This window comes from Anas platyrhynchos, chromosome 11, assembly GCF_047663525.1.
Source record: "Anas platyrhynchos isolate ZD024472 breed Pekin duck chromosome 11, IASCAAS_PekinDuck_T2T, whole genome shotgun sequence".
NCBI classification, from domain to species: Eukaryota; Metazoa; Chordata; class Aves; order Anseriformes; family Anatidae; genus Anas; species Anas platyrhynchos.
In genome coordinates, this window is record NC_092597.1 from 16,567,426 (window position 1) to 16,589,791 (window position 22,366).

Below are 22,366 nucleotides of genomic sequence, written 5' to 3' on the forward strand. Positions count from 1 at the left end.
TGTCACCTGAACCTCAGCAGCTGTCCTGCCTCTGAACTTCAGTAAGGCTTTGTCACTGCATACGGAGTGGATTTAACTTCAGCAGAACATCTCTTAGGTTTTCACCACATGTTATGATGGACTGACTCATTGGAAAGAAGTGCTTCTTGCACCCAAAGTCTATTAAGCGCACGAAAAACCAGGTCAGAAGCAAATCCAAAGACCTGGACCAGCCTTGCACTGAAAACACAACCTCAGCCTCAACCACACGGCAACAGACTCTTGGGTATAAATAGTCGCAAGTGGGAAAGTGTAGGTGCAAACCGAGCAGGGAAGTAGGGTAGTCACTGCAAAGGGACAGTTTGCAGAGAGGATGAAAATCCAGCTTTGAAAGGCTGCTTCAGGGTGGATGGAGCATTAATTAAAAAAAAAAAAAAAGAGGCCAAAGTTTAGCTTACATGAAGGGTCGTGGTAAAACTGCAGCCAGGATGGTTTGAATCTGACCCTGTCTGGTCTTAGGCCTTTGCATACACAATCATACGCTGATAACACATAGTTCATTTTTTTTCTGCCTTAATTTGTTCTGGCTTTATTGATATTATTTCAGTTGATATTAGTGACACGTGGCAAAAGTACTAATTAAACGATTCTGCATTACAAAAAAAATTAGGCTTCCCACACAATGCATCATTTCCATTTAAAATGAATGGTGATCCTCCCTCCTCCTCTGACATTTTGTATTTGCCAAAAATAGCTGCATAATTATAAGTTGTGTGCAAGAAACAGAAGGTAACATTCAAAGTTATTTTCCATATTTTTTACTTACTGTGTCAGAACGAGCAAATACAATCTATGGCTATTCTGTTATGCAAAATGGGCCAAGGCTAACCCATTTATGAACTCACAAAAAGTGAAGCATACGCCCAGCCTGGGCAAACAAACAAGCTGAAAAATAATAACGTGCAATGACTTTCCTTCAAGTTTCTCAGAGACGGATCACGCTCAGTCCATTAATTCATCATTTAACAAGTCTGTTTCATTTAGCTTGTTTGGGTTGGCATTCAATTAGAAATTCATGCACACGATTTTTTTTTTTTCCTTTTTAAAACAGAACACTTGCTGTATTTCAACCAGTAAACACCAGGAGGGAAAGCAGAAGCTGCAAGGGAAGCCAGAGCTGCGCTGAAGCCAGGCACGGTCACACGGACCTAGGCAAAACACCTGCACGTGGAGCTGCACCAGAAGATCCTCACTCGTTATTAGTTAAAAGGGCTTGGTAAGGCTCTGACATTTTGTGGCTCAGCAGGAAAGCAAACAGCCAACTGGGTTGCTCTCAATTTGTTCCAGTACAAGCTAAAATAACAAAACCAAACAAACAAAACCACCACCACCAAACAACACGCGTCACTGCACCATTAGCTCTACCGGGATTCCAATTATGTCTAAATTCCGCAGCATCTGCCTCCGCACTAAGACTTGAATTCTTTCTACACAGAAAGCAAAAGGCTCTCATCCAACCACTCCTTTATTTCCTGCACTGCTCCACGTGCTGTCCCTTCCTGGATGTCCCCGTGACTATGTGCCTCAAACAGAACGGCTCAGTCGGGGTTCCTTGCACTGCCCTCTTGGGAACCACCCCAAGGCTGTCCACTGATCAAGTGCAAAGGGAAACCATTTGAGTTAAACTGTTCTACAAATTGTCCCTGATAATTTTTTTTTTTTTTAAATCTCCCTGCACCATTTTTACTTCTTTCCATGCCATCTTGACCAGCCATGACCATCTCTGGATGCTCCAAGCTCCCTGCAACAAGAAGCTGCGGGTGCTAGAAGGCTGTAGGGGCTTTAGAGCCTGCCCAAAACGGTGGAAAGGAAACCTGCTGAGAGCTATTCAATACGAATGTCATGCCTGGCTCAGGAAGGCTCTGAGTCACGCATGGCTGAGGGGTGGGAACGTACCCAGGGGAACACCAGACATGCTTGCCCTGATTTTGTACTCCTTCAAGCATCTGCTTTGGCCAGTGCTGGAAAAGGCATGCTGAGCTGGATGAACCTTTTGTCTGGGACAGTGCAGCCAGGTTGTACATGATGAGCAGGGCACACCACGTTTCTCAAGCTTGCTTCTTCTCCAGAGGTAAGAAATTAGCCAACTCCCACTACTAGATTATTTCATAAATAATCAAATTAAGCATTTGTCATAGCACGTCCTTACTCCTGATGACCAATTACTTGTTTTATATAGACATGGCTATTTGTCCTTCCTCAAACTCTTCATCTTGTTTCATTTTCCTGTTCTGCAAGATAATTGTCCAAAGATGTTTACAAGCTAACATGCTTTAATAAATTCCTTTGCAACTATTTTATGAGAAATAAATAATAGCAATGTGAACAGATAAACTATTGAGCAGTTACTATGCCATCGTTTGAGACTTTATTTTTAAATAAGTAATCTGAAGATGAGTGAATAAAAACAATAGCTCACTTCTATCAAGAAGTCTGGCTTCTTGCTGTCTAGCCATTTTTTTTTTTTTTTCCAGCAACAGAAGCTGGTTTAGATTTTGGCCAAAGTTCAATGGTTGTACATGAACAAAATCAATTTGAGTTCAAATGTCAACTTGCAGAAATTGTTTTGAAATTATCATTAGGATAATTATAATGGTATAAGCAAGAAAAGCCTCACCACGTTTCCCTGGAGTTCACATCAACAATACAACAGTGCTCTCCTTTCACAGAGGTAGCCTGCTCTGAGCTCCTATCAATCTCAAAAACATTCCGAATAGCTGTAAATATGCCATGAAATAAAGGTAATGGGTAGTAAATCTGCCTACAAGATTGACCTTAACAAAATGCAGACTGGGGTAGCCTAGCTTTCCTAGGAATCCAAAGCCTTCTCTTGACTATTTCACTTTTCATCCCGACCCAGAAATGTAAATGAAAGTCAAATTACGTGACCTGAGAATCAACATCACTTGATTCTTGTCCATATTTTCTGTAAAATTATTTATGATAAGTCAGCTCTCAAATTTTATGAGCATGGAAGGCAGTATTTATACATATAATTTTTGATTTGACTTGGAAGAACTTTAACTAGACTTTTCTTAAATATAGAGCAGAGCCTTTTTTGAATGAATTCATGTGTGGTCCCCTGTTAGCTCCTTCACATAAATATTCTTTTAATCCATTTTCATTGAGGTGGACAGGCACTGTAAGCATAGTCTAAGCTCACGGGTACATGTATTTACACTATTTATCCTAAACTTAAAATTGCAGCTCTGCAGAGCCTGACCAAGAAGCGGTGTCTTGTGCCTGACCTGCCTCCTACAACAGAGCATGGGTCAGACACCCAGAGAAATCACCACTGGTGGTCAGTTCAGAGCCAAGTCATCAAGGGATGCTAAGGAAGACAAAGAAAGATCTGAACAAAGTACATCTGATAAAGCGATGTCTGTCCAACAACATAAGACTAAACTGACCACTGCTGCTGTGGCAGTGGACCACGAGCTGTCCTGCAAGCCACTGAGCTGGGGTCAGAGACCTGAGCCTTGGGGATGCACCCACACACAAGGACATCCAGTCCCACCACCTGTAGAAAGCTCAGGAACAACACAGTCCAACCACAAAGATACAAAATTTAGACCACTCCGATTGAAATTATTCATTGTAAATCACTTACTCATATCCTTCAAACACCTTTATTACAAAGATTTTTTTAAGTTTGCCTCAGAAGAGTATGTTAATTCTAAATTCTATTCAGAACAACAACTCCTGTTAGCAAATACTTAATTATCAGTGTATTTACAGTGTCCTTGGGCACTGTTGGGTAATCACAATTCTATTGTTTCCATTAAACAATATTTTATTGATAGCACTAATGACTTCAGTTCTGCTCGATCAACAAGCAAATGATGCCTATTTGATGTTACGATAATTAATTGGCCTTTCAGGTGTTTCCACATCCCAATTTATTACTACAAGTAAGAATATTTGTGTGAAACACCCTAAAAAGAATATCAGTATGCATCACAAAAGATGTTCTAAAAATAGTATGGTTTCCTATTTCTCCTTTTCCTCAAAATTTCTTAAGCAACATTCTCTGTGTAAAAACTGGGGAGGAAAACAAACACAGCTCCATTTTAAAAACCCAACCTGAGACTTGCGTATTTAATATCAACGTCATTTTATCCCTCACTGAAATTCCAGCAAGTCAAAGATTTTCTGATTGACATCTCTTTTAATTTTTCTTTCTAGAGACGGGAAAAAACAGCTACTTTCACTTTTCCATAGCAGAGACGAGGATCAAAAATTTCATGCGACTTGAACAAGGTGCACAAGTGAGTAGACAGGTTGTGTGATCCATTATTTCAAACTATTCTTTTTCTAAACTCCCGGCCCAATTTGTGAAGCTCTGTAGTCCAGCCTTTAGATCTGGAAAAGGTCTGTGGACAGGGAAATTCCAGATTCAAATCTTACTGGACCTCCAAAAAAAAAGCCTGAAAAAGCATGCACCAGTCAAATCCCTGCCTACAGACAGCACCTTTCAGGGCCCTGGATGCGTTCAGTTTAACCTCCGGCAGAGGACAGCCTTAGGAACATCTTCTGAAACTCCCACTGCTCTGACATACCAACCCATACTAGCAGTTGCCCGTGTCTTTGAAGACAAGTTTCCCCAAAAGCTGAATTTTTCTGCCTTCCAAAAAGGCTGCAAAGGTCTTAATGATTTTTCTACCCATCACTGCCCCAGGATCATTAATTACACTGTTAGAACAGTCTGCCTTTAGGTAATTTCAAGAATTACATCTTTCATGTCTGCAAATAAAAATATAGTAAAAGCCCACAGGCTTTTGGAAATTCAGTGGCAGCTGCATTTGAATTTTTTTTTGCTTTACTTTCTAGAGTGTTTCATTCCCACACATGCCCCAAAGAGAACAATCCAATGATACGGAGTCAGGGAAATCTTGATAGGCACATAGTAAATACAAAACACTGCTATGCTCTGCTGCAGAAGGTTCTTTGGTGTTACTTCACATTTATTGAATGAATACTGAACCTTATACTTTGCTTTTGTCAGAATTACCAATTTTAAAACAAAAGCAATTATGGTTCCAATAGAGCTCTGCTGGGCTTTCAAGAAGCGTTCTGCTGTAAAAGCTATGCTCTTGTTGCTTTTTCAAAATTACAAAGTACAAGAATATGCTGGATGCTCACATCCCAATGTACACATTAAATATGATCTCACTGACATCCATTACAAGCCTCTTGTTCACAAAAGTATACAGACGGTTCTGTGGATACAAAAAATACGGGAACAAAGAATGACACTGAAAAAAAACTCACTACAAACAAATCAGATGTTTGTCAAAAAACAAGCTGCGTATTTGTCTATAAATATTGATCAAATTCAATTTTTAACTTTCATATTTGCTGATGGAAGAGCAGCACAGATGAGCACAAAGGACACATACAGTTACTCTGAATGCCAAACACGGCAATTGTGTCCCAGCTACTACAGGAACTCTACAGTGGTAGCAGCCCAAGGCATTAACCATAGAAATCACCACAAATGCCTTATCATTACATTTCAACGTTAGGACAAATCCTGATCTGATTTCTGAAAACATATTTACTTGAAATCAAGTCTCTCTAAAAGAGCGGTTTGAGTTAACATACCAACCAAACACCCCCTATAATGCATTTTCCTACTTTTTGGATTCAGCTCTCAAACACATAACACTTGAAAAATTACTCATAATATTCACTTTATTTTTCATACAGTTTTTTAATCTGTGTATGTGTACAAGGCAATCAATATTTTGCTCTCAAGCTTAATTCAAACTGTACTTGGCTGAGAACAAACCAACATGTTTTCATAGGCAGATTGAGTGACCATAAGTCAAGAGAGCAAGGAATGAGTTGTAAAGCCTGTATTAAGATTTTATAGCCAGGTCGATGATTGGTAGTTTAGCAATGAAATAGCTATCAATCTGTGCTCGTGGGTATACCTTCCAAAGATGCTAAGAATACATGTTATCCCAACATCATAGCCACCATATAAAGAAAATACAAATTAGTGGTTATTAATGTGCCTAGAATAAATAATATTTGTTGTTTAAAAGGCGAAAGAAAATGTATATTTTGCTTTTTATCTCCCCTTCTTCCCAATGAGAGAAAAATGTTCTTTGCTAGACCAACATAATACAGGTTTGTTATTAAAATATTATCAATTACATAACAATGAAAAAAATTAAAGATATTCAGGCACTCCACACTGTCCTACAGACATATTATTTTATAACCCCCTTGTAACTGAACTAATTTCACAGATGCACATAAAAAACCATCCCAGACAGCAGGACCATAAAAAAAAAATCCCAGTAAGCAGGACAGGCAAAGTGGAGGTATGAGAACTGGAACAAAAATCAGATGACTGGCAACTCTGGCACAGGGATATTACATGACTTGTCAGAGGTTAAGTAGGAAGTCTGAAATCAGTTTGAACCCTGGCTAGTGCCTGTAGCACAAATCTGTCTTTCTTCTCCGGTCACTTCTCTGACAGGAGGTAGCCAGCCAGCAGTAAAACTGAAAAATGCTGGCAGCTTGTAATGGCCAAGAATTCTCCTGCACAGCAAGAATTTATTGGTCTCCAAAACTCTTATTCATAATTACCACAGATGCTTTAAATTGAGCAACGATGAAAGAACATTTTGTCCTGAAGATCATCTTGGAAAACCAATCCCAATAAAGGGATACAGGGGGAGCTGCAGCGAGCTCTGGTGCATTACAGACACACATTCCATCCCAAGAGATGGAGCCATGACCCCCCACACCCCAAAACTTTCACCACCTGTAGGGCTCTCCTTGAGCAAAGCCAGGACTGATTCTGCCCGCGTCCTACTCAGTTACACCAAGGACATGAAAGGTTTTGTACATCATCAGTAGATGAGGCAGAGCCACTTCCTTAATGACATATCAACCTTTTCATCAAAGCAGTCAGGTAGCGCTTTAGAGAAGGAATAAGAAAGCATGTGCCAGCTATGCGAGTAATGAATAGTTTTCCTCAAGCAAAACATAATTCAGCATGAATTTCATGTAAATGTTCTTTCCACCCACCCACAGATCTCCAACTGATTCTATCCAACCAAAATGCCAACGAGTAAAACCACCTATCCCTTAATTTGGTTATTGTACCACAGCATTAAGATTTTGTTTTACAGCACCTTCCTACAGCTGCTTCACCTCAAAAACTACTTAGATATTTCCATGGTCTCCTTTTCTAAAACACACATGGAACCTGGAGGAAGAAATAAAAGCAGCAAAAGGGAAAACTCTGGAGAAAGCCAGCTGGTATGCTTACAGTATGCGTGGCTAGAATGCCTATCTCAAGGTCACAGAAATACTGTAAAAGAAATTCAGATTGGCAGCTTTCACTAAAATGTTGAAATCTTAAGCCTTAATTCCATTTACTGTTGAGAACCAAAGGGCTAAAGTAGCTGAACGAGGACACCATTAAAAAAAGAAAAAAGTCTGGAGCCAGCAAATACTTTGGAAACTTACAATGGTAGCTTGTTTGCTGAGCAGAAGAGTAGCAAAATTTATTTGATTTACTACTACATCTCAGAGAGCACGGGTTCATTTGTTATATCAGGAAGACATCACAGACTACACTAAGTAGAGAAGCACTTGATTTCAGTTAGAAGAAATAAAACTAACAACAGCTATCATTCAAGAACCAAGTCTCAAGCTTTAATAACCTACAAGAGGAACAAAAGACTCTTATAAACCTCTGTACTTCACAACACCCATCAGCTACAAAGAAGGAAGAAAATTCTCTGTTGCAGTTTTATTCCGTAAGTATCCATAATAGAAGTGTTATAATTATTCTAAAATGTCCATAACAGACAAAATTTTGGATAGGAGATCCTTGTAGCTCAAGTCTTATCTGCTGTTTTGTTGTTAGTGAGAATCCAGCTGAGCCTCACCTGTATAACAGGAGAACATTTCTTAACTCATAGCATGGACAGCTTCTGATATGAGCCTGCAGAGACCTTCCACATTTTTCAGTACCTGAGTACAAGTGTAAGATACAGATTCTGCAGACTTTACCGTGTGACTTTTGGGGAAGATATTCATGTTTATTTAAGACACCCTTAATCCCACAGTCCACTGTCCTCTTTGCTGGAAACCACCACCATGATGAGAGAACCCAAGATGCCCTCAACACCCCCAGCTGCTAATGGCTGGAGCTCAGAGATGGATGTCGCCCAAACCTGCCCCGTGAGCCTCTAGCCTACATGGTGGGCAGTGGTACAGCGGAGGGGGAGCACAGCACCTCCAGCCCACTCAGCACCACAGCCGGGCACCTCCAAGAGCTGGGCAGGAAGGAGCCATCCATCCTCCTGCGGGACAGGCAGAGACCAACCTCTTTCCAGCCAAACTGTGCCAGAGAACACCCCCTCCAAAACTACTTTTTTGGAGGAAACTTAGTTTGCCTTATAAAATTTCTACAAGAAAGGAGCTGAAGAATAATTATCAGGACTCCAGCCCACCTTTTAAACGTGCCCACACATTCAGAAGCTATTCTTATTTTCCAGTCTTCGTGAAAGAGCTTGAAAACGCTCCCGTGTTTTTCTCAGTGATGGTTCATTTACTTTAATTTCAACAATGAAAGTGCATACTTCAAACCTTCACTGGTAAGTAAAAATACAACGCAGCTAAGATGCAATTGCTGCTCCCACAAACCCAATCACCCAGCAAATTAAATTTCACCCTTTTTTCCATGAAAACATCAACAAGATGAATTAGTAAAAGAATATTTATCCCAGGAACACTGAAACCTTTACATACCTCCAAAAATTTACCTTTGTATTCCTATGGCTGCTGAAAATCCCGAAAAATAAAGGGAAGTTTTCGTTATGCAGCCTTGTTTTCTTCTGGTCAAATCACTTATTACAGGAAGTGCAGAGCAAGGTGACACAGCTATGCACAGACAGCCAGTCAATCTCTTCAGATGCCCTAAAAATATAAAAACCATCGGTGTCCCCACATACTCTGACATGAACAGGACTCATGGGGGCAGTCAGACCGACCCCTGTTTCTCTGAGCTCTGTCACAAGGCCAGCCTCTGCAGGCCTCTGCTAAATGAGCTGCCTCTCAGCGGCTGCGAACACAGGAATTTAGCATCTCAAAACCAAGCTTTTCTAGCTGAAAATACTTCAAGGCTCTGAAGCTGGACTCAGAGGTAGCAGCTTTGCCTGCTGGATGCGGAACAAGGGAACTCCAGCTCTTCTGGAGCCACACTGGCTCTGCAGTACCAACAGCACCGCATTTTTTTGGTCAATAAACAGCTCAAACATGACTCAGAGGGCAGTGACACACAGTAGCTAGTGCCATTTTATAGCTAATTTTATGACTATAATCCTCTTCCTACGGCTACTGTTACAAAACCAGCACCTAATCTCAGGGGTGTCCGACTGACTTGCCCTGTGATGACGAGGGTCAGAGAGCGTTGGGAAGATGAACCACTTTCCAGGTGACAGAGGCTCAGCAAGTTCAAACACTGGTCTCATTCCGACATGCTGGTCAGCCACCTAACCACCACCCTGGCCCTCTTTGGGACATCACTGAATAAGTTCATGCTGGATGCAGTCTGTTTTTACCTGCCATGGTAATATGTGAAGACTGGGGACACACTGGGCACCCAAGTAACAGGTCAATTTGTATTATCAAGAGAACTGCAAATTAAATAAGATTTGAAACTACTGATGTGATCTACACATAAGGTGTTACTTTAAATCTCTTTGCATTCAAAATAGCCTGTTTTACCTCAAATTTTAAAAGCGTTTCCAGCTCAGCTTGATTTTCCATCCAGATATTATAGGCAATGAAGTTTTAAAAATACATGCATTGCAAGAACATGTCACAGCACCCAGATGTCCACCTACCTCTCCTAACGGAGAGAGCCAGCAGCAACCAGTCCCTCAGGTTATTTACCCGCCTGAAATTCTGTTCTGGATTATTACTGGGAAAGCACTGGAGAACATTTTTCAAAACCAGGCCTGTGTATTCCATCGAAACAGATTTTGCTTTTACCTCCGAGGAATACAAATATGCAGTGTTTTTGTTCTTTGCAGCTCAGTGATTTACTGGCATGCCTCTTCCCATAAAATATTTGCATATATCTGAGAGTCAAACTGTTCTGATACATTCTGTGTTTGCCAGGAAGTGAATGCTTCAGTTCAGTGTAACTGAACATTTAAAACAAGGACAGGCACCAGGACAAATGGCAGCATAATTAACATACCAATGAAGAGCCAGTTGTTAATTACTACCCATTTCAGGCATTTTGTATGAGCAACTTACCTGAAAAGCCTTCCCATCTGTATGCTAGCAAAGCCAGTAATTAAACAATTCAACACCCCTTTTCCTTGATTGGAGAAAAAAATATGTAATTATTTTATATTATTCTATTTGTCACATGCAGTTGACATTTAGATGAGAAAAACAGCAGCAGCCCAAACCTAAACATTTAAAATTAACATTATGAGCTGTCCTTGAACAAAACAGCAACACATATACATGTAGAGAAGATGTAAACTAATAGATGGTCCTAATTTGAGCCAATTGATAATACCTTGTAGTAGCTGCTCCATTACATAAAAGGCTGCACAGCTGCTACCTAGAAGAAGATGGACTTTTCTTCAAGGAGTTGCTATCAATGGAATGAAGACAACTTATAAACTGTTGAAAGACTTGAGAGAAGCAGCAGTACAATGCCAGGATTCATTTACATTTAGACAAGAGTAACTGAGAAGCCAGTGCACAGCTCAGCTCAGCACCACAGTCAAACTGTGGCAGTCACAGGAGTCGTCAGAGAGGCAGGGGCACACAAGTGGAACGCAGAATCGAAACCGGAGGATACAGATGTGGGAGACAGATCGGCAGAATGGAAATAAAAGCTGACAATAGAAAGGAGGAAGCAGAAAATTTAGAAGCATTCATGAAAATGTATGACATCTAAAAGAAAGGATTTCTCTTTCTCCACATGCAGATGGCATTGCCCAAGGAGGACTAGCATGCTTTGGGTACAAAAAAAGGAAATCACATCTATCTCGAAAGCAGCTTCTAATTCATTACCCATTGCATGACTGTGGTCATTAATTCATGTAAACGATAAACTCAAGACAGATAAAAGACAGTTTATTAATGTTGCCTTTTTCAACATAAATCCATTTGAAATGCTGACTACTCAAGGTAAAGTTGCAACCATCTCATCTCTTCTGAAAAACACGGTGCTCTATGCTTGCTACTGAAGTTCCAAACCATGCAACTTACTCATCTAAAAGGCCAGTATATTTGCTGAAATCCTGAAATACTTTGTGATAAAAATACTCCTTCTGAAGTAGGCAAGAAGAGGAAATATGGTCCACATGAATTTATCCAATCAATTCCTTTTCATTACTAACTTGATATAAACAACAAAGGCTGAAAAAAGCAAGAAAACTAAAGACAGGTATGAGCATCAGATCTACCAATTTGAAGATCTTCCAAGAGTATGCGCTGGCTAAGTAGGGCAATTGTTTTTATTTCATCAACCAAAAGTATTCCCTCCATACTCAAATTAATTTGGATAAGCAGTTATCTAAATTAATATTGGTGGTTTTGTTTTATTTTGTTTTGTTGTTGTTTTGTTTGGTTTGGTTTTTTATTTTTACAACAGAAGATGAAGAATGATTCACTTTAGCATTTTTTTTTTCTTTGGTTACAATGTGCATCCACTTTGGATTATAATCAGAGGCTAAAACGTAGGGCAGCAGCCTTACGCAATTTTTCTCTTTCTCACTACACAGAATGCAGGCTACACGTGGGGCGGCAGGAAATGCTTTACATTCAAACAAAGGAAACATTGTCGGCAAGAATAAACAAGTACCAATTGTTTATATACCGAGCGGCCACCCAAGTTCTCTGAAATTTCAGAATTTCTGCCTCTTTGGTCCAACGCATCTGTTTTCTTGCACAAACTGTATTAGCAAATGGTTGGAGGAGCACCTCTATATTTTCGGATTTCTTTCCCAAATGGCCTTTATTGATTTTGCTCTTTAGTCAGCAGCAGAACCTAGTTTGGGCTGGTGCCCATGCATTCGTGGTGCTAGCCAGACAGAGCAACCCCATCCTCATCCATCTCTGAATGCTGCCAGCCACCCAAAGGGATGCTGCCACAAGGTGGACTGGAAAATCTGCAGAAGACCTACAAGAACCGAGACCTACATCCCCACGTCCTAAACTCGAGGCCCCTCTTTCCCCTTTCTATTGTGAAATGTTAATAGCATTATACTTTCTTCAGTTAGCGCTGAATTAACGCATTTCCATTCTTACTTGTCAGTTATCAAGCAGTAAGTCTAAAAAAATTACCCTAAACTACACACACATCTGATCTTCACAAGCCATTTAAGCATAATCTCTGAATTCATCTTCATAATGACAGCCCCATTTCTGTCCTCTTAATAGCAATAATCACTAACTCAAAGGTGTTATTTTGCCTTGATTGTTTTGAAACGGCTGTTTTTTCCTTTCCTACCTAATCTCCACAGCAATTTTTCTTACTGGAAAGAAAAACCAGCAGTACCATCTGGTATTACAGGAATCAGCAATATCTGTTTTGTTTTGCATTTTTATTAAGAGGATCGGGGAAACATTATTCTATTTGAAAAAATATTTGAAACTAATCACAAGCTGCATATGCAAATTTTAAATAAATATTCTGTGATAGAAGAGATACTTCAAAATATAATGCTTTGGAATCCCTGTAGATTAGAAATAACAAAAAATATATATTTTTTTCAATGCGAGTTACTGTACAAAGTCCTGAAGGTCAAAACGTTATCACAGAACAGTTCAATAGGCATTATCACCTCATACCACTGTTTGACTGAAATAAGGACAAATTCTGCAGCAAGAAAGAAATGAAAATAAGAGAAGAAAAAGATCTGTAGCTTTAAATATCCCATTAGATAATGAGTGTTTGGTTTTTGAGACTTTTTTTCAGCATTATCCTAGAAACAAAACTACGTTTTTGCATCCCAGAAACATTAGGGCCCATTATAATCCCCATCAGTAGAACACTCCATTTACTCCCCAGGATGCTGTCAAATTGATTTTGGTGTTTACTGGATAGTCTATATTGTAATGAAGGGCAAAGCTGTTACTACCATAGCAGTAAAACACAACAAACTTGGGGCTCAGCATTGAATAGACAATTTTGAAGTCTAAAACACTGAATTAGATTTTTTAATCATCAATTTTAAAGCTGTACCAAAGCTAAAAAAAATAAAAATAAAAGAATTGCCAGGCTGTCAAAGCCAATTCCTTTGTGGGAACATGGAACGGGGCGGCAATAAACCTCTTCCACATTGCCTAACATCTTAGCAACCTGAGTGCAAATGCAAGGCAGGCTAACAACCCACTTCATTCCCAGAAGGACCAGCTGGAATGGGAGAATGATTTATCTCCACCTTGAACTTCCACAATAAGTGAATGGACACCGACAAAACCAGCTCCCAGCACCCATCCACTTGCCTAAGACAAGAAGCCAGACGCAGGGCTGAGTTACACGTGTTCATTCATACAACATGAAGCTTGCTGTTAATTCGTTACAAACTGCAAGTCGAAAGTGCTCATTTAACTGTCTTTCCTTGAGGATCAATCTCAGGTGTTTGTTTTTTAAATCTTGCACTAGCCATAGGCTAGAAGGATCCACAGTCAGCTGCTGTGGTTGTAAGAGGAAGGCTTTAAGCCCCAGCAGCTTGGGCTCTCTGCTGAAAAAGAAATCATTACAGGAGCTTTAGTGGCTAGGTGAACAACTCAGCTACTGTTTGGTTTTGTTTTTTCAATTAAATATAAGAATGCGATCCTAAGTATTCACAAAATCTTCAAAGATGGCCAAAAACATCCTAAGGGAACTGCCCTCTGTTTGATCTCATTATTTCTTCTGATCTGCTGTATGAGTGTGTGGCATTTGGCAGTGTAGCTGTGGGTACTACCTATGGTGCCCCTTCCACCTGGGGAAGAGCTGAAGGGCTAAAGCCAGCCCGTTTCCCATCACCTAAGCACAACAAAGTTGCTGCTCTGGGACCACCCGTAAGACTGATCCAGCTTACTCACCGAAGGCCACATAAAGTCTCAGGAAAAGAAAATGTTGATTTCATTAAGAGTTTCACATTTTCATCCCAATTGGGCTACTACAAGAAGCACCATATCACGTACTTCATCACAAGTTAAGCAAAATTTGACCCCAAAGTAGCAACAGTTATGGACAAGTTTGCATTCCAAAAATATATGTATTTAAAACAGACGTGGCACTAAGTTACTTTGCTGCAAGCAGTAATTTATGAAATGCTTGTTACACCTCCACAATTTTTTTGTTCTTAAAACCCATTTAATATGCCAATCTTATTTCAGGAGGAAATAAATTAACTCTGATGCTTTGTGCCAATGCAGATGAGCTTCCCACACACTTGTATTGTGTTTCACACTTCGGTTAGTCATCCAGATTACGACAAACGAACAAAGTACTTCTAACCAGATCCTATTCCTAAGGTTAAGCGTGCAGGAAGAGCAAAAAAAAGAGATTATCGTAGAGAGCCCCCAGTTCCCAGTGCGATACCTCGTTGCAGCAATGGACAAGCACCTTCACCACAAAGACTTGTCGCAGAGGTGGCCGTGTCCCTGCCACAATCTGGTCCTGACACTACAGCTCCTGCAAACCCTAATGTGGACAGGCTGCAAACTGCTCCCACCCTGTTGCAAAAAGAGCAGGGAAATGGATAAATCTGCATCTAATGTGGGAGAGAACATAACATCACAGAGCAGTGCACTTTTCTGTACCAGGAGATACCACAGGGAAAGATTTCCACATCCAGAATTAGAGAATACCCAGCTTTTCTATGTCTGATAATCCCCATTCCACTGCCTAGAATATGACTAATGCCCCACGTATTTGTATTGTGGTAGCTGTAGGTTAATGTCCTGCCTAAATTATCAAATGTTATTAGAACCCCAGACAATTGCTTAATAAAAATTTAATCATATTGTAATTTCTAATCATCATTAAAGATGCTTAACAAGTTAATCTCTCTATTGTGCTCCCCTAACATCGTGGATCAGAAAGTCAGCTGGCGTAAGGCAGCACAGCTTCGCCAATACTAATAGGGCTACTTTCGTTCTACTCCCACTGAGGATCCGGCCCCAAAAGAAAACAGCAGCCTTAAAATCCTCTCAGTAAAGCTTTTGATTCTGCTTCTCTACACTGTTTTGTGGTTAATCTAAAAATAGAATAACAAAAACAACAGATTATCACGTTAAAAAAAACATATCATAAGTCAAGATATGTCACGCACGCAGCTCTATCTTCTGCTGTCCGTGGTAGAGCAAACGCAGCACTGCGCTGCAGAGTGAAGTCTACTGTTCTCATCCCTTCACAGCCCAAAGTCTCCTCATTTTGACTTTGCCAATGCACAGCTACGTTTGTCTGACAGCAACACTCACACACAGATAACGTGGTAGGGTCATTAACTATTGGTGAATTGTCTGCCAGCCCAGATCTGCTCCAGCTGCCTAGACGAGCAGTGAGAAGACGCCCTGCAACCTCAGCCTCGCAGACGCACGTGTAGGCTCGTGCCAGGAAACCAACACGCTTCCTCATCCTTCCGGAGGACGGCAATCTGTGCTTAGGAGCACTTGACAACTCTACAGCAAACCAGCCTCGTTGTGCTGGATCACTGCACTGCCAGCACGCCTGGCGCTCATGTTCAGCATGTCTCCCATTGCTCTCCCTAGGTTCACAACACGAGTGCTCCCCAGGGCACAGGGAAAGGACCAGGAAGCCCTGCTCCAAGGCTGCCCTTCAGTACCCGACCTCCTGCAACCACAATTTTGGTGACGCCAGCTGCAGGTAGGTAGAAACAGAGGTGGAAAAGGGTGGTGCCAAAGGCACCAGGCTCTACAAATCCTCAACAGTTTCTGCACAGACCTCTAAGCGATCAGGGCTGTTCCTTCTGTGCATAGGTTGCAGGAGCAGACATGAAGAAGGCAAACCAAATTTCTCCCCCAAAAAACGCTGTTTGTATCTGCCTGTGCCTGCAAAACCGCTCACTGATTCCAGCTACATGTGCACGCACTGGAATTCTCCGTTATCATGCATGACATGGTAGCCTGGAAGCTAAATAATACTCATTTAATAACCTCTCATTAAATATTGATTTTCATTTAATATGTACAATTCTGAAATGAAAACTCAATCTGATTGGCAAAGGTTTGTTGTTCCTGCTTACTTTATTGACACTTACAGAAACAAACCAACTGTGTTTACCTTCAGCGTGAAAGCTACAAGAACATTTGAACGATTGTTGACATTTCCTCCAGGAAGCCCTTAACAGTCAGAACTGAAACTGACTGGAAAGGGACAAAACGTAACCCAGTATTAAAACGGGTAGGGCTGGAATCCACTTTTGATAAGCGTTCCTCATTAGTATTGCGCCCAGCGCAAAATCCGCTGTCCCATTTGTGTTTAGTGTGGGATACCCGACCATCCAACGCTACCTTGACCAAAGTACCTCACCGAAACACCCACCACGGCACATCACACGAGCCCACTTCACTCCACCACACACCTAACGACCCAGACGTTGCGCCTCACAGACACGCGTCACCTCAGGGAACCTCTTCCCCACAGCGAAGAATTTAAAGAGAAAACTTTAGCGAGTTCCTACCGCTAATAAGTTATTATGGGAAACTGATTTATGACATCTTTTGGCAGGGAAATGGGCGCACACCAAGGGACCTGCCAGCCTTGAGGTGCTTTCCTTGGGTTTTAACGTGCCGCTTTCCCTTCAGATAGCGTGGCTGGGACGGTGGCAGGGCACCAAGGACCGGGTGTAGGGCACCAAGGACCGGGCGCAGGGCACCACACACTGACAGCAGCCCCCGGCCTCAGCCTCTCCCCGCTCCCCTCTGCCCCCGGGTGCTTATGCACAACTCCTGCGGGCTCCCGAGCTCTCCCCCGGGCTCGGTGCGAGGCCGCCCGCCCGCCCGCTCCTCCCGGCTGCCGACAGCCACCGCCGGACCCGGGGCGAGCCCGCTCCGAGCTGCGGGGGAACGGGGAGAGCCGCAGGGCTGTCCCGGTCCCCGTCCCGGTCCCCAGGGGCGCTGTGTGCCTACGGCGGGCCGGGGGCGTGTGGTGCGGCGGGGCCAACGTGGGGGCGAGACGGAGCCCCTGCGGGGCGCAGGGGGGGCAACGGCAGCTACTCACCGGGAGGGTTTACAGCCGCCGGCGTTGCCATCTTGTCTCTGAGAACGATTAAGACAAATGCATAGAGGGGAGGAGGGATGCTCTGAGCTGCCCGGGGGAGGAGGCGGGGGAGGGAGAGGCAGCCGGGGCGAGGCGAGGCGTAGGCGAGCCGAGGGGGGCGCCGCGGCTGCTCCCGCCCCGGGGACCCGGTGGCGGTGGCGGCGCTCCCCGCTCCGTGAGGGGCGGCCCAAGATGTCCGATGGCCCCGCGCCGCGTCTGCTCATGCGCCGCGCTCAGTGAGCATGTGCCGGGCGGCCGCACATGTGCGCTGGGACCGCGCCCGAGCGGGACCCCCGGCCGCCGCCCCCCGGGAAGAGCGGAGGGAGAACGCCCGGCACCGGTCCCGGGGCGGGCGCCCCCCTCGGGACTCGAACCGGCGGCTCCGGGAGCGGCGCCTCGCCCGGCGCGCGGCCCCCTGAGGGAGAGGGCTCGAGCCCAGGCCCGCGTGGGCGCCGCTGAGGGGCGCCGGCACAGGCAGCCCGCGGGGGCTTTCTCCGCTCGGCAGCGCTGTTTTTGGGGGGATTCCAGCCAAAAATGCAGCCCCTGGCACGCGGGTGGCGTTGGGGTGGGTTAGGTGTGAAGCGAGCCCCAGAGGTTTTGAGGCGCGATGGTGTGGCTCGCCTGTGGCTGAGACGAAGGATGGAAGAGTTGGGGCTTCAAATGGAGCATACTATACAGAAACCTCTTGGTCCATTATTAATAATGTGAATTTCTGTGTATTACTAATGAAAATGCAGTAACTGTTGGAGTTCCTCGGTATGAAAAAAAAAAATCAGGCCACTCTTTGCTCCTCACAGGGGATGTATAGGGAATGTAGTTGTCACATCCTTTTAAAAATCAATGGTTTGCCCTATGTTTTGTTCACATTCAAGCATAACTATAGCTGAATAACTGATCTTTATAACTCAGTTGGCGTTTTAAGGCTTTCTGGTACAAACACAAGGACCATAAATATATGCTTTTTAATGGAAGCAGAGATTTTTCTCGTAATCTCATACCTCAGGGCTCTAAGATAAACCAGGATCACAGAATTAACAAACTTCAAGACTCACTGAAAGCAGTGTGATAACTGCAGCAGACACATGGCGCATATATATATAAAATACTAAAATAAAACACGTCTGTCTTGCAGTGCTTCCATCATGCCCCTGTAACACTGCAAAGACCTGTTAATAGTTAAACGGCTCCGTTTGTCGTGCGCAGTTGCCCTGAACAGCCCTGCAGAATTTAAGGGCAGCACTCAAAGCAACAAGTTGCAAATCAGTCCCTTGCTCTGCTGAATAAGTAACCTGCAACAGTTTCACCATTAAGATGTAAATTGGCAGAAGGACGGAGAAAGCATGGAGGCTGTTTACTTATTTCCTGGAGATAAGTTTAATGAGAATAACATTAAAATGCTCTCGCTTATCTAGAAAGTTTACTTTATCTTTGATTTACTGTGCTCTTGCCTATGAGATGTTGAGCTGTTTTTCTAAGCATCTTACTGCTGTAGTGCCTCCTGATGCTGTGCAGTTTGCGATATTCTACAGGCATTCTTAACTGCTACAGTTTAAGGCACTTATGCTGATAATACTAGAAGACTTTGTTAGTATCAGCAATTTTGTAAATATAACTTATTTTCATTCTGATAAAACTGTGTTACTGTGATTTTAGAGAACCTTGGTCACACTATTTCTAGACTCATAACTTTTGGGAGGAAAAGACATGTTTCAAGTAGCTTACCTTGCAACAGGAGATAGGGCATAGCTCAGTTCCTTTAGGTTTCTATAAAGTCCCATATTCAAATTGCACAGGTAATGCTGCTCATGAAAGCCTTGCCATGAGCCACGTGGCATCAAGTTAAATATGTGCATAAAGGTGAAACAGCCAAACCCCTGACACAGTAATGTTGATAAAATACCATTTGATAAAAACATGATTTATAGCATTAGGCACTTTTGAAGTATCCTCTGAAGCAATTTTCAAGTATTCAGGTGTTAAGCCTTATCACTCTCTTATCAGAATAACATTAATAATTTCTATTTCATTTCTATTTTAGAGATAGGGAAGCCACCCCGGAAGAAACAAGCCTAGAGAGATCTGACAGTGCACTATCCCAGCTTTCAACACATGTATTGAGTAAGCCAAACAGCTGACTATAAGCCAATGAAGCCATACAACAGTGTGTGCTGTCTCCATGCATGATATCCCATGAGACTTTAGATTAGCCCAGAAAGAGCACATTGCAGCCAGTACATTTGATATCGTGCTCCATCTAAATAAGACCTTAGGGCTTAGAATGGAACATGTTCTGTCAAATTTACTGTAATTCAGACATAATTATGCAAAGTAGGCTTTTTATTTTTTTCTTTTTGGTTCAGTGTGAGCTTTGTTGACTCACTCTGTTCTGTTTCACACGCAATTCTTTGTTCACTTAGATAGACTGAGAAATGAGATTGATTTTCCCTCCTCCCATTTTCTCTATCTTATTAGGTAGTTTTAGCAGGGTTTTTCAGGATCTCAGAAACAATCCATAGGTGAACGAAACTGACCTCTATTTGTCGGTAATAAACTACTTCCTTGCTATCTCATTCTGAGCCTTTCCAAATCTGTGGCAAGATCTGTAACACCGGTAACTGAAGAAAGAAATCACCACTGCTATTAAAAGTATGTTCTAGTAATTGTGGAAATACACAGTGTGTGTTTACTTGTGCTGCAATGCAAAGAACAAGTATACTGTACAGCATGAAATAAACTAGTTGCTGTTCCCCCAGGCTTATACCTAGCTGTGCAGGTTGAAAGCATAATTCATAGGGAACGGGGTTCCTCACTGCAAAAGCAAAGGCAGTGCCAGTCTCTACCCGTACACTTGCTGAGAGATTAAACAGCACTCTATCAATACCAAGTGCAAAATGTAATGTATAAGCAATACAGCAATATTAAAAATAAAATAAAATAAAATAAAATAAAATAAAATAAAATATAAAATAAATGTTTGTGTGGCACAACAGGATGCTTTACTTACCATATTAACACAATTACAAATGTTAGCAAGATGTGTAGCAAATGGAAGTGAATGAATTACAAAAAGTGATTTTTATCTCAATCCAGTTATTATGTACCAGGGGAAGACTCTGTTTGGTGTCTTTACAGTGATTGTTTCTTGTTGATTGTAATTTAGAGGCCTATTATCACTGATACTAGTGTTCAGCATTGATGTGTTTTCTGCATCTTGGCGCAAGAACTAGAAATAGGTAAGTTAAGCACTACAGCAAACTGACCTGTGAGTTGGAAAACTTGAACTTGTATCTTCCCATGTGTTTTCATTCCATGCAATGCACTAATAATTTCTAAATATTTATTAATTTTAAAATAGTGGAAAGTTATTTTGTTTGTTAAATTATTTCCTTTGAAGAAATGAGGTCTTTTCAAGCTGGTTTACTCCATCTGAATCAATAAAGTCCAGAAACAAAAGAAGAAGGTAATAATTTAAACTGAATGAGAATATGTGTTGAATGTCAAAACACAGATAAAAAAAAGGTCATGTGGCTATTCTTCCAATTTATGACAATTCCACTTTAAAAGAATTAAAAGTCAAGGTCTGAAACCTTGAAGATTCAGTTCCCCAGCAGAATTTACTTTTCCAGGGACATGAAGAAACTAGGTGATATTTCAGATATTTTAATCTAATATAATCAAAACCAGGACATTTTAATAAAGTCTCATACTTTAAAATAAGACCTCCCAGCTACATTCTTTGATCTGTGTTACCATTGTAATTGTGTTAATATATTGCTCATAATTCATCCAAAAGTCTTGGATATTAAGCAACTCCATCCACCCAACTGTTGGCAACTGGAACATAAAGTGCCCTTTTTAAATTTGTTTCGTCACATATGGATGACCACACTTGCCTAAATAAGCTATAGAGAAAATAATGAAATTTTTTAAATGAACAATCGTAGGAAGGTCTTAAAGCATTTGTTAAGGAAATTACAACATTGTTCTTTTAACTATCCCATATAATCTAAGAGAAAATTGTATTATTCCTATAAAATGCAATAAAATACCTCAATAAGAATGTGGAAGATACATTAATCTCTATTCAGTCCTGGAGGTATAGAAATGCAATTTCTATGATGTTCTCTAGTTAGTGCTGTTAAATTCTATGGTACTTTTCCTTTAGGGAAAATGACACTGAATATTGGAGAAATCCTTCTAAAGGTGAAATGTCTGTGGCAGAATTCCCCTTACCTAAGAAATGTAACTGAAATCAGATAAATATTCCTGTGTTGGTGTGTACTAGGAACCAAGCACACAGGTGTCTTTCATTTCATATCATCAGCTCTAACATTCTACATATTCCAGGTCTATGCAAATTTAACCACATATTAAACAACAACCAAAATTCAAATGATGAAACTCGATGATAATCAAGCCTAGGAGAGGAGTAGGTGGCACAAACACATTAACAGACCACTTGTTTGCTGTACAAGGTTTACTAAGCTGATTATATTTTTCTTTCCTAATGTTAACATGACTTACTGACAGAAGCACTGCCAACAGGTGACATCCTTAGGATGACGGAGGCTGCTGCTGGTTAACTCGGGCAGAACAGACCACAGAGCATACAGGAATATAGTTTCCATGTTGCATACCTAATTACTTCCCTGAAACCATTGTGTGAAGCAACTGGGCAAAAACCAAAAAGGTATAAACAATACTAATATATAAACAAGGTATATATAGGTATATTATAGGTATAAAAGGTATAAACAATACTGTCCTCCTCACCAAAATGCCAAGACAAAAATGACAGGATAGATCCCAGAAATAACACTGGGATCTGAATCAGCAAAATGACACAGAGATCAGAACTGTGGAAGTAAAGCCCTTTTCACCAAAATGTCACATGTCTTACTTTGGAATACAATAAAAGCTTATCCATTTCAAGGGATTTTCTATGTGTGTGTGTGACATAATTAGGACACCGTGATTTAAAAAATGAAGTGAGACCTTCTGGGTCAGAGTTACAGAAGTGGAGTTGATATCACTAGACCCTCCTCAACATCT

The 22,366-nt window shown here is 41.5% G+C and overlaps 1 protein-coding gene across 10 annotated transcripts in view; it reads right to left on the bottom strand.

Moving 5' to 3' along the window:
* The window catches only part of ARNT2 (aryl hydrocarbon receptor nuclear translocator 2), a 114,037-nt gene that overhangs the window by 89,137 nt on the left and 2,534 nt on the right, over positions 1-22,366 (bottom strand). For 5 of the 10 annotated variants that reach the window (XM_072043460.1, XM_072043459.1, XM_072043458.1 and 2 more), the window contains exon 1: positions 14,633-14,819. The exons of 3 other annotated variants lie outside the window; for them this stretch is intronic. In XM_072043460.1, the coding sequence (XP_071899561.1) occupies positions 14,633-14,804 (172 nt within the window). In that variant the 5' untranslated portion in view covers positions 14,805-14,819. Of the gene's footprint in view, positions 1-14,632; positions 14,820-17,275; positions 17,539-22,366 lie in introns of those variants that run through there. 2 more of the 10 variants (XM_027465902.3, XM_072043461.1) reach the window with 2 other exon arrangements.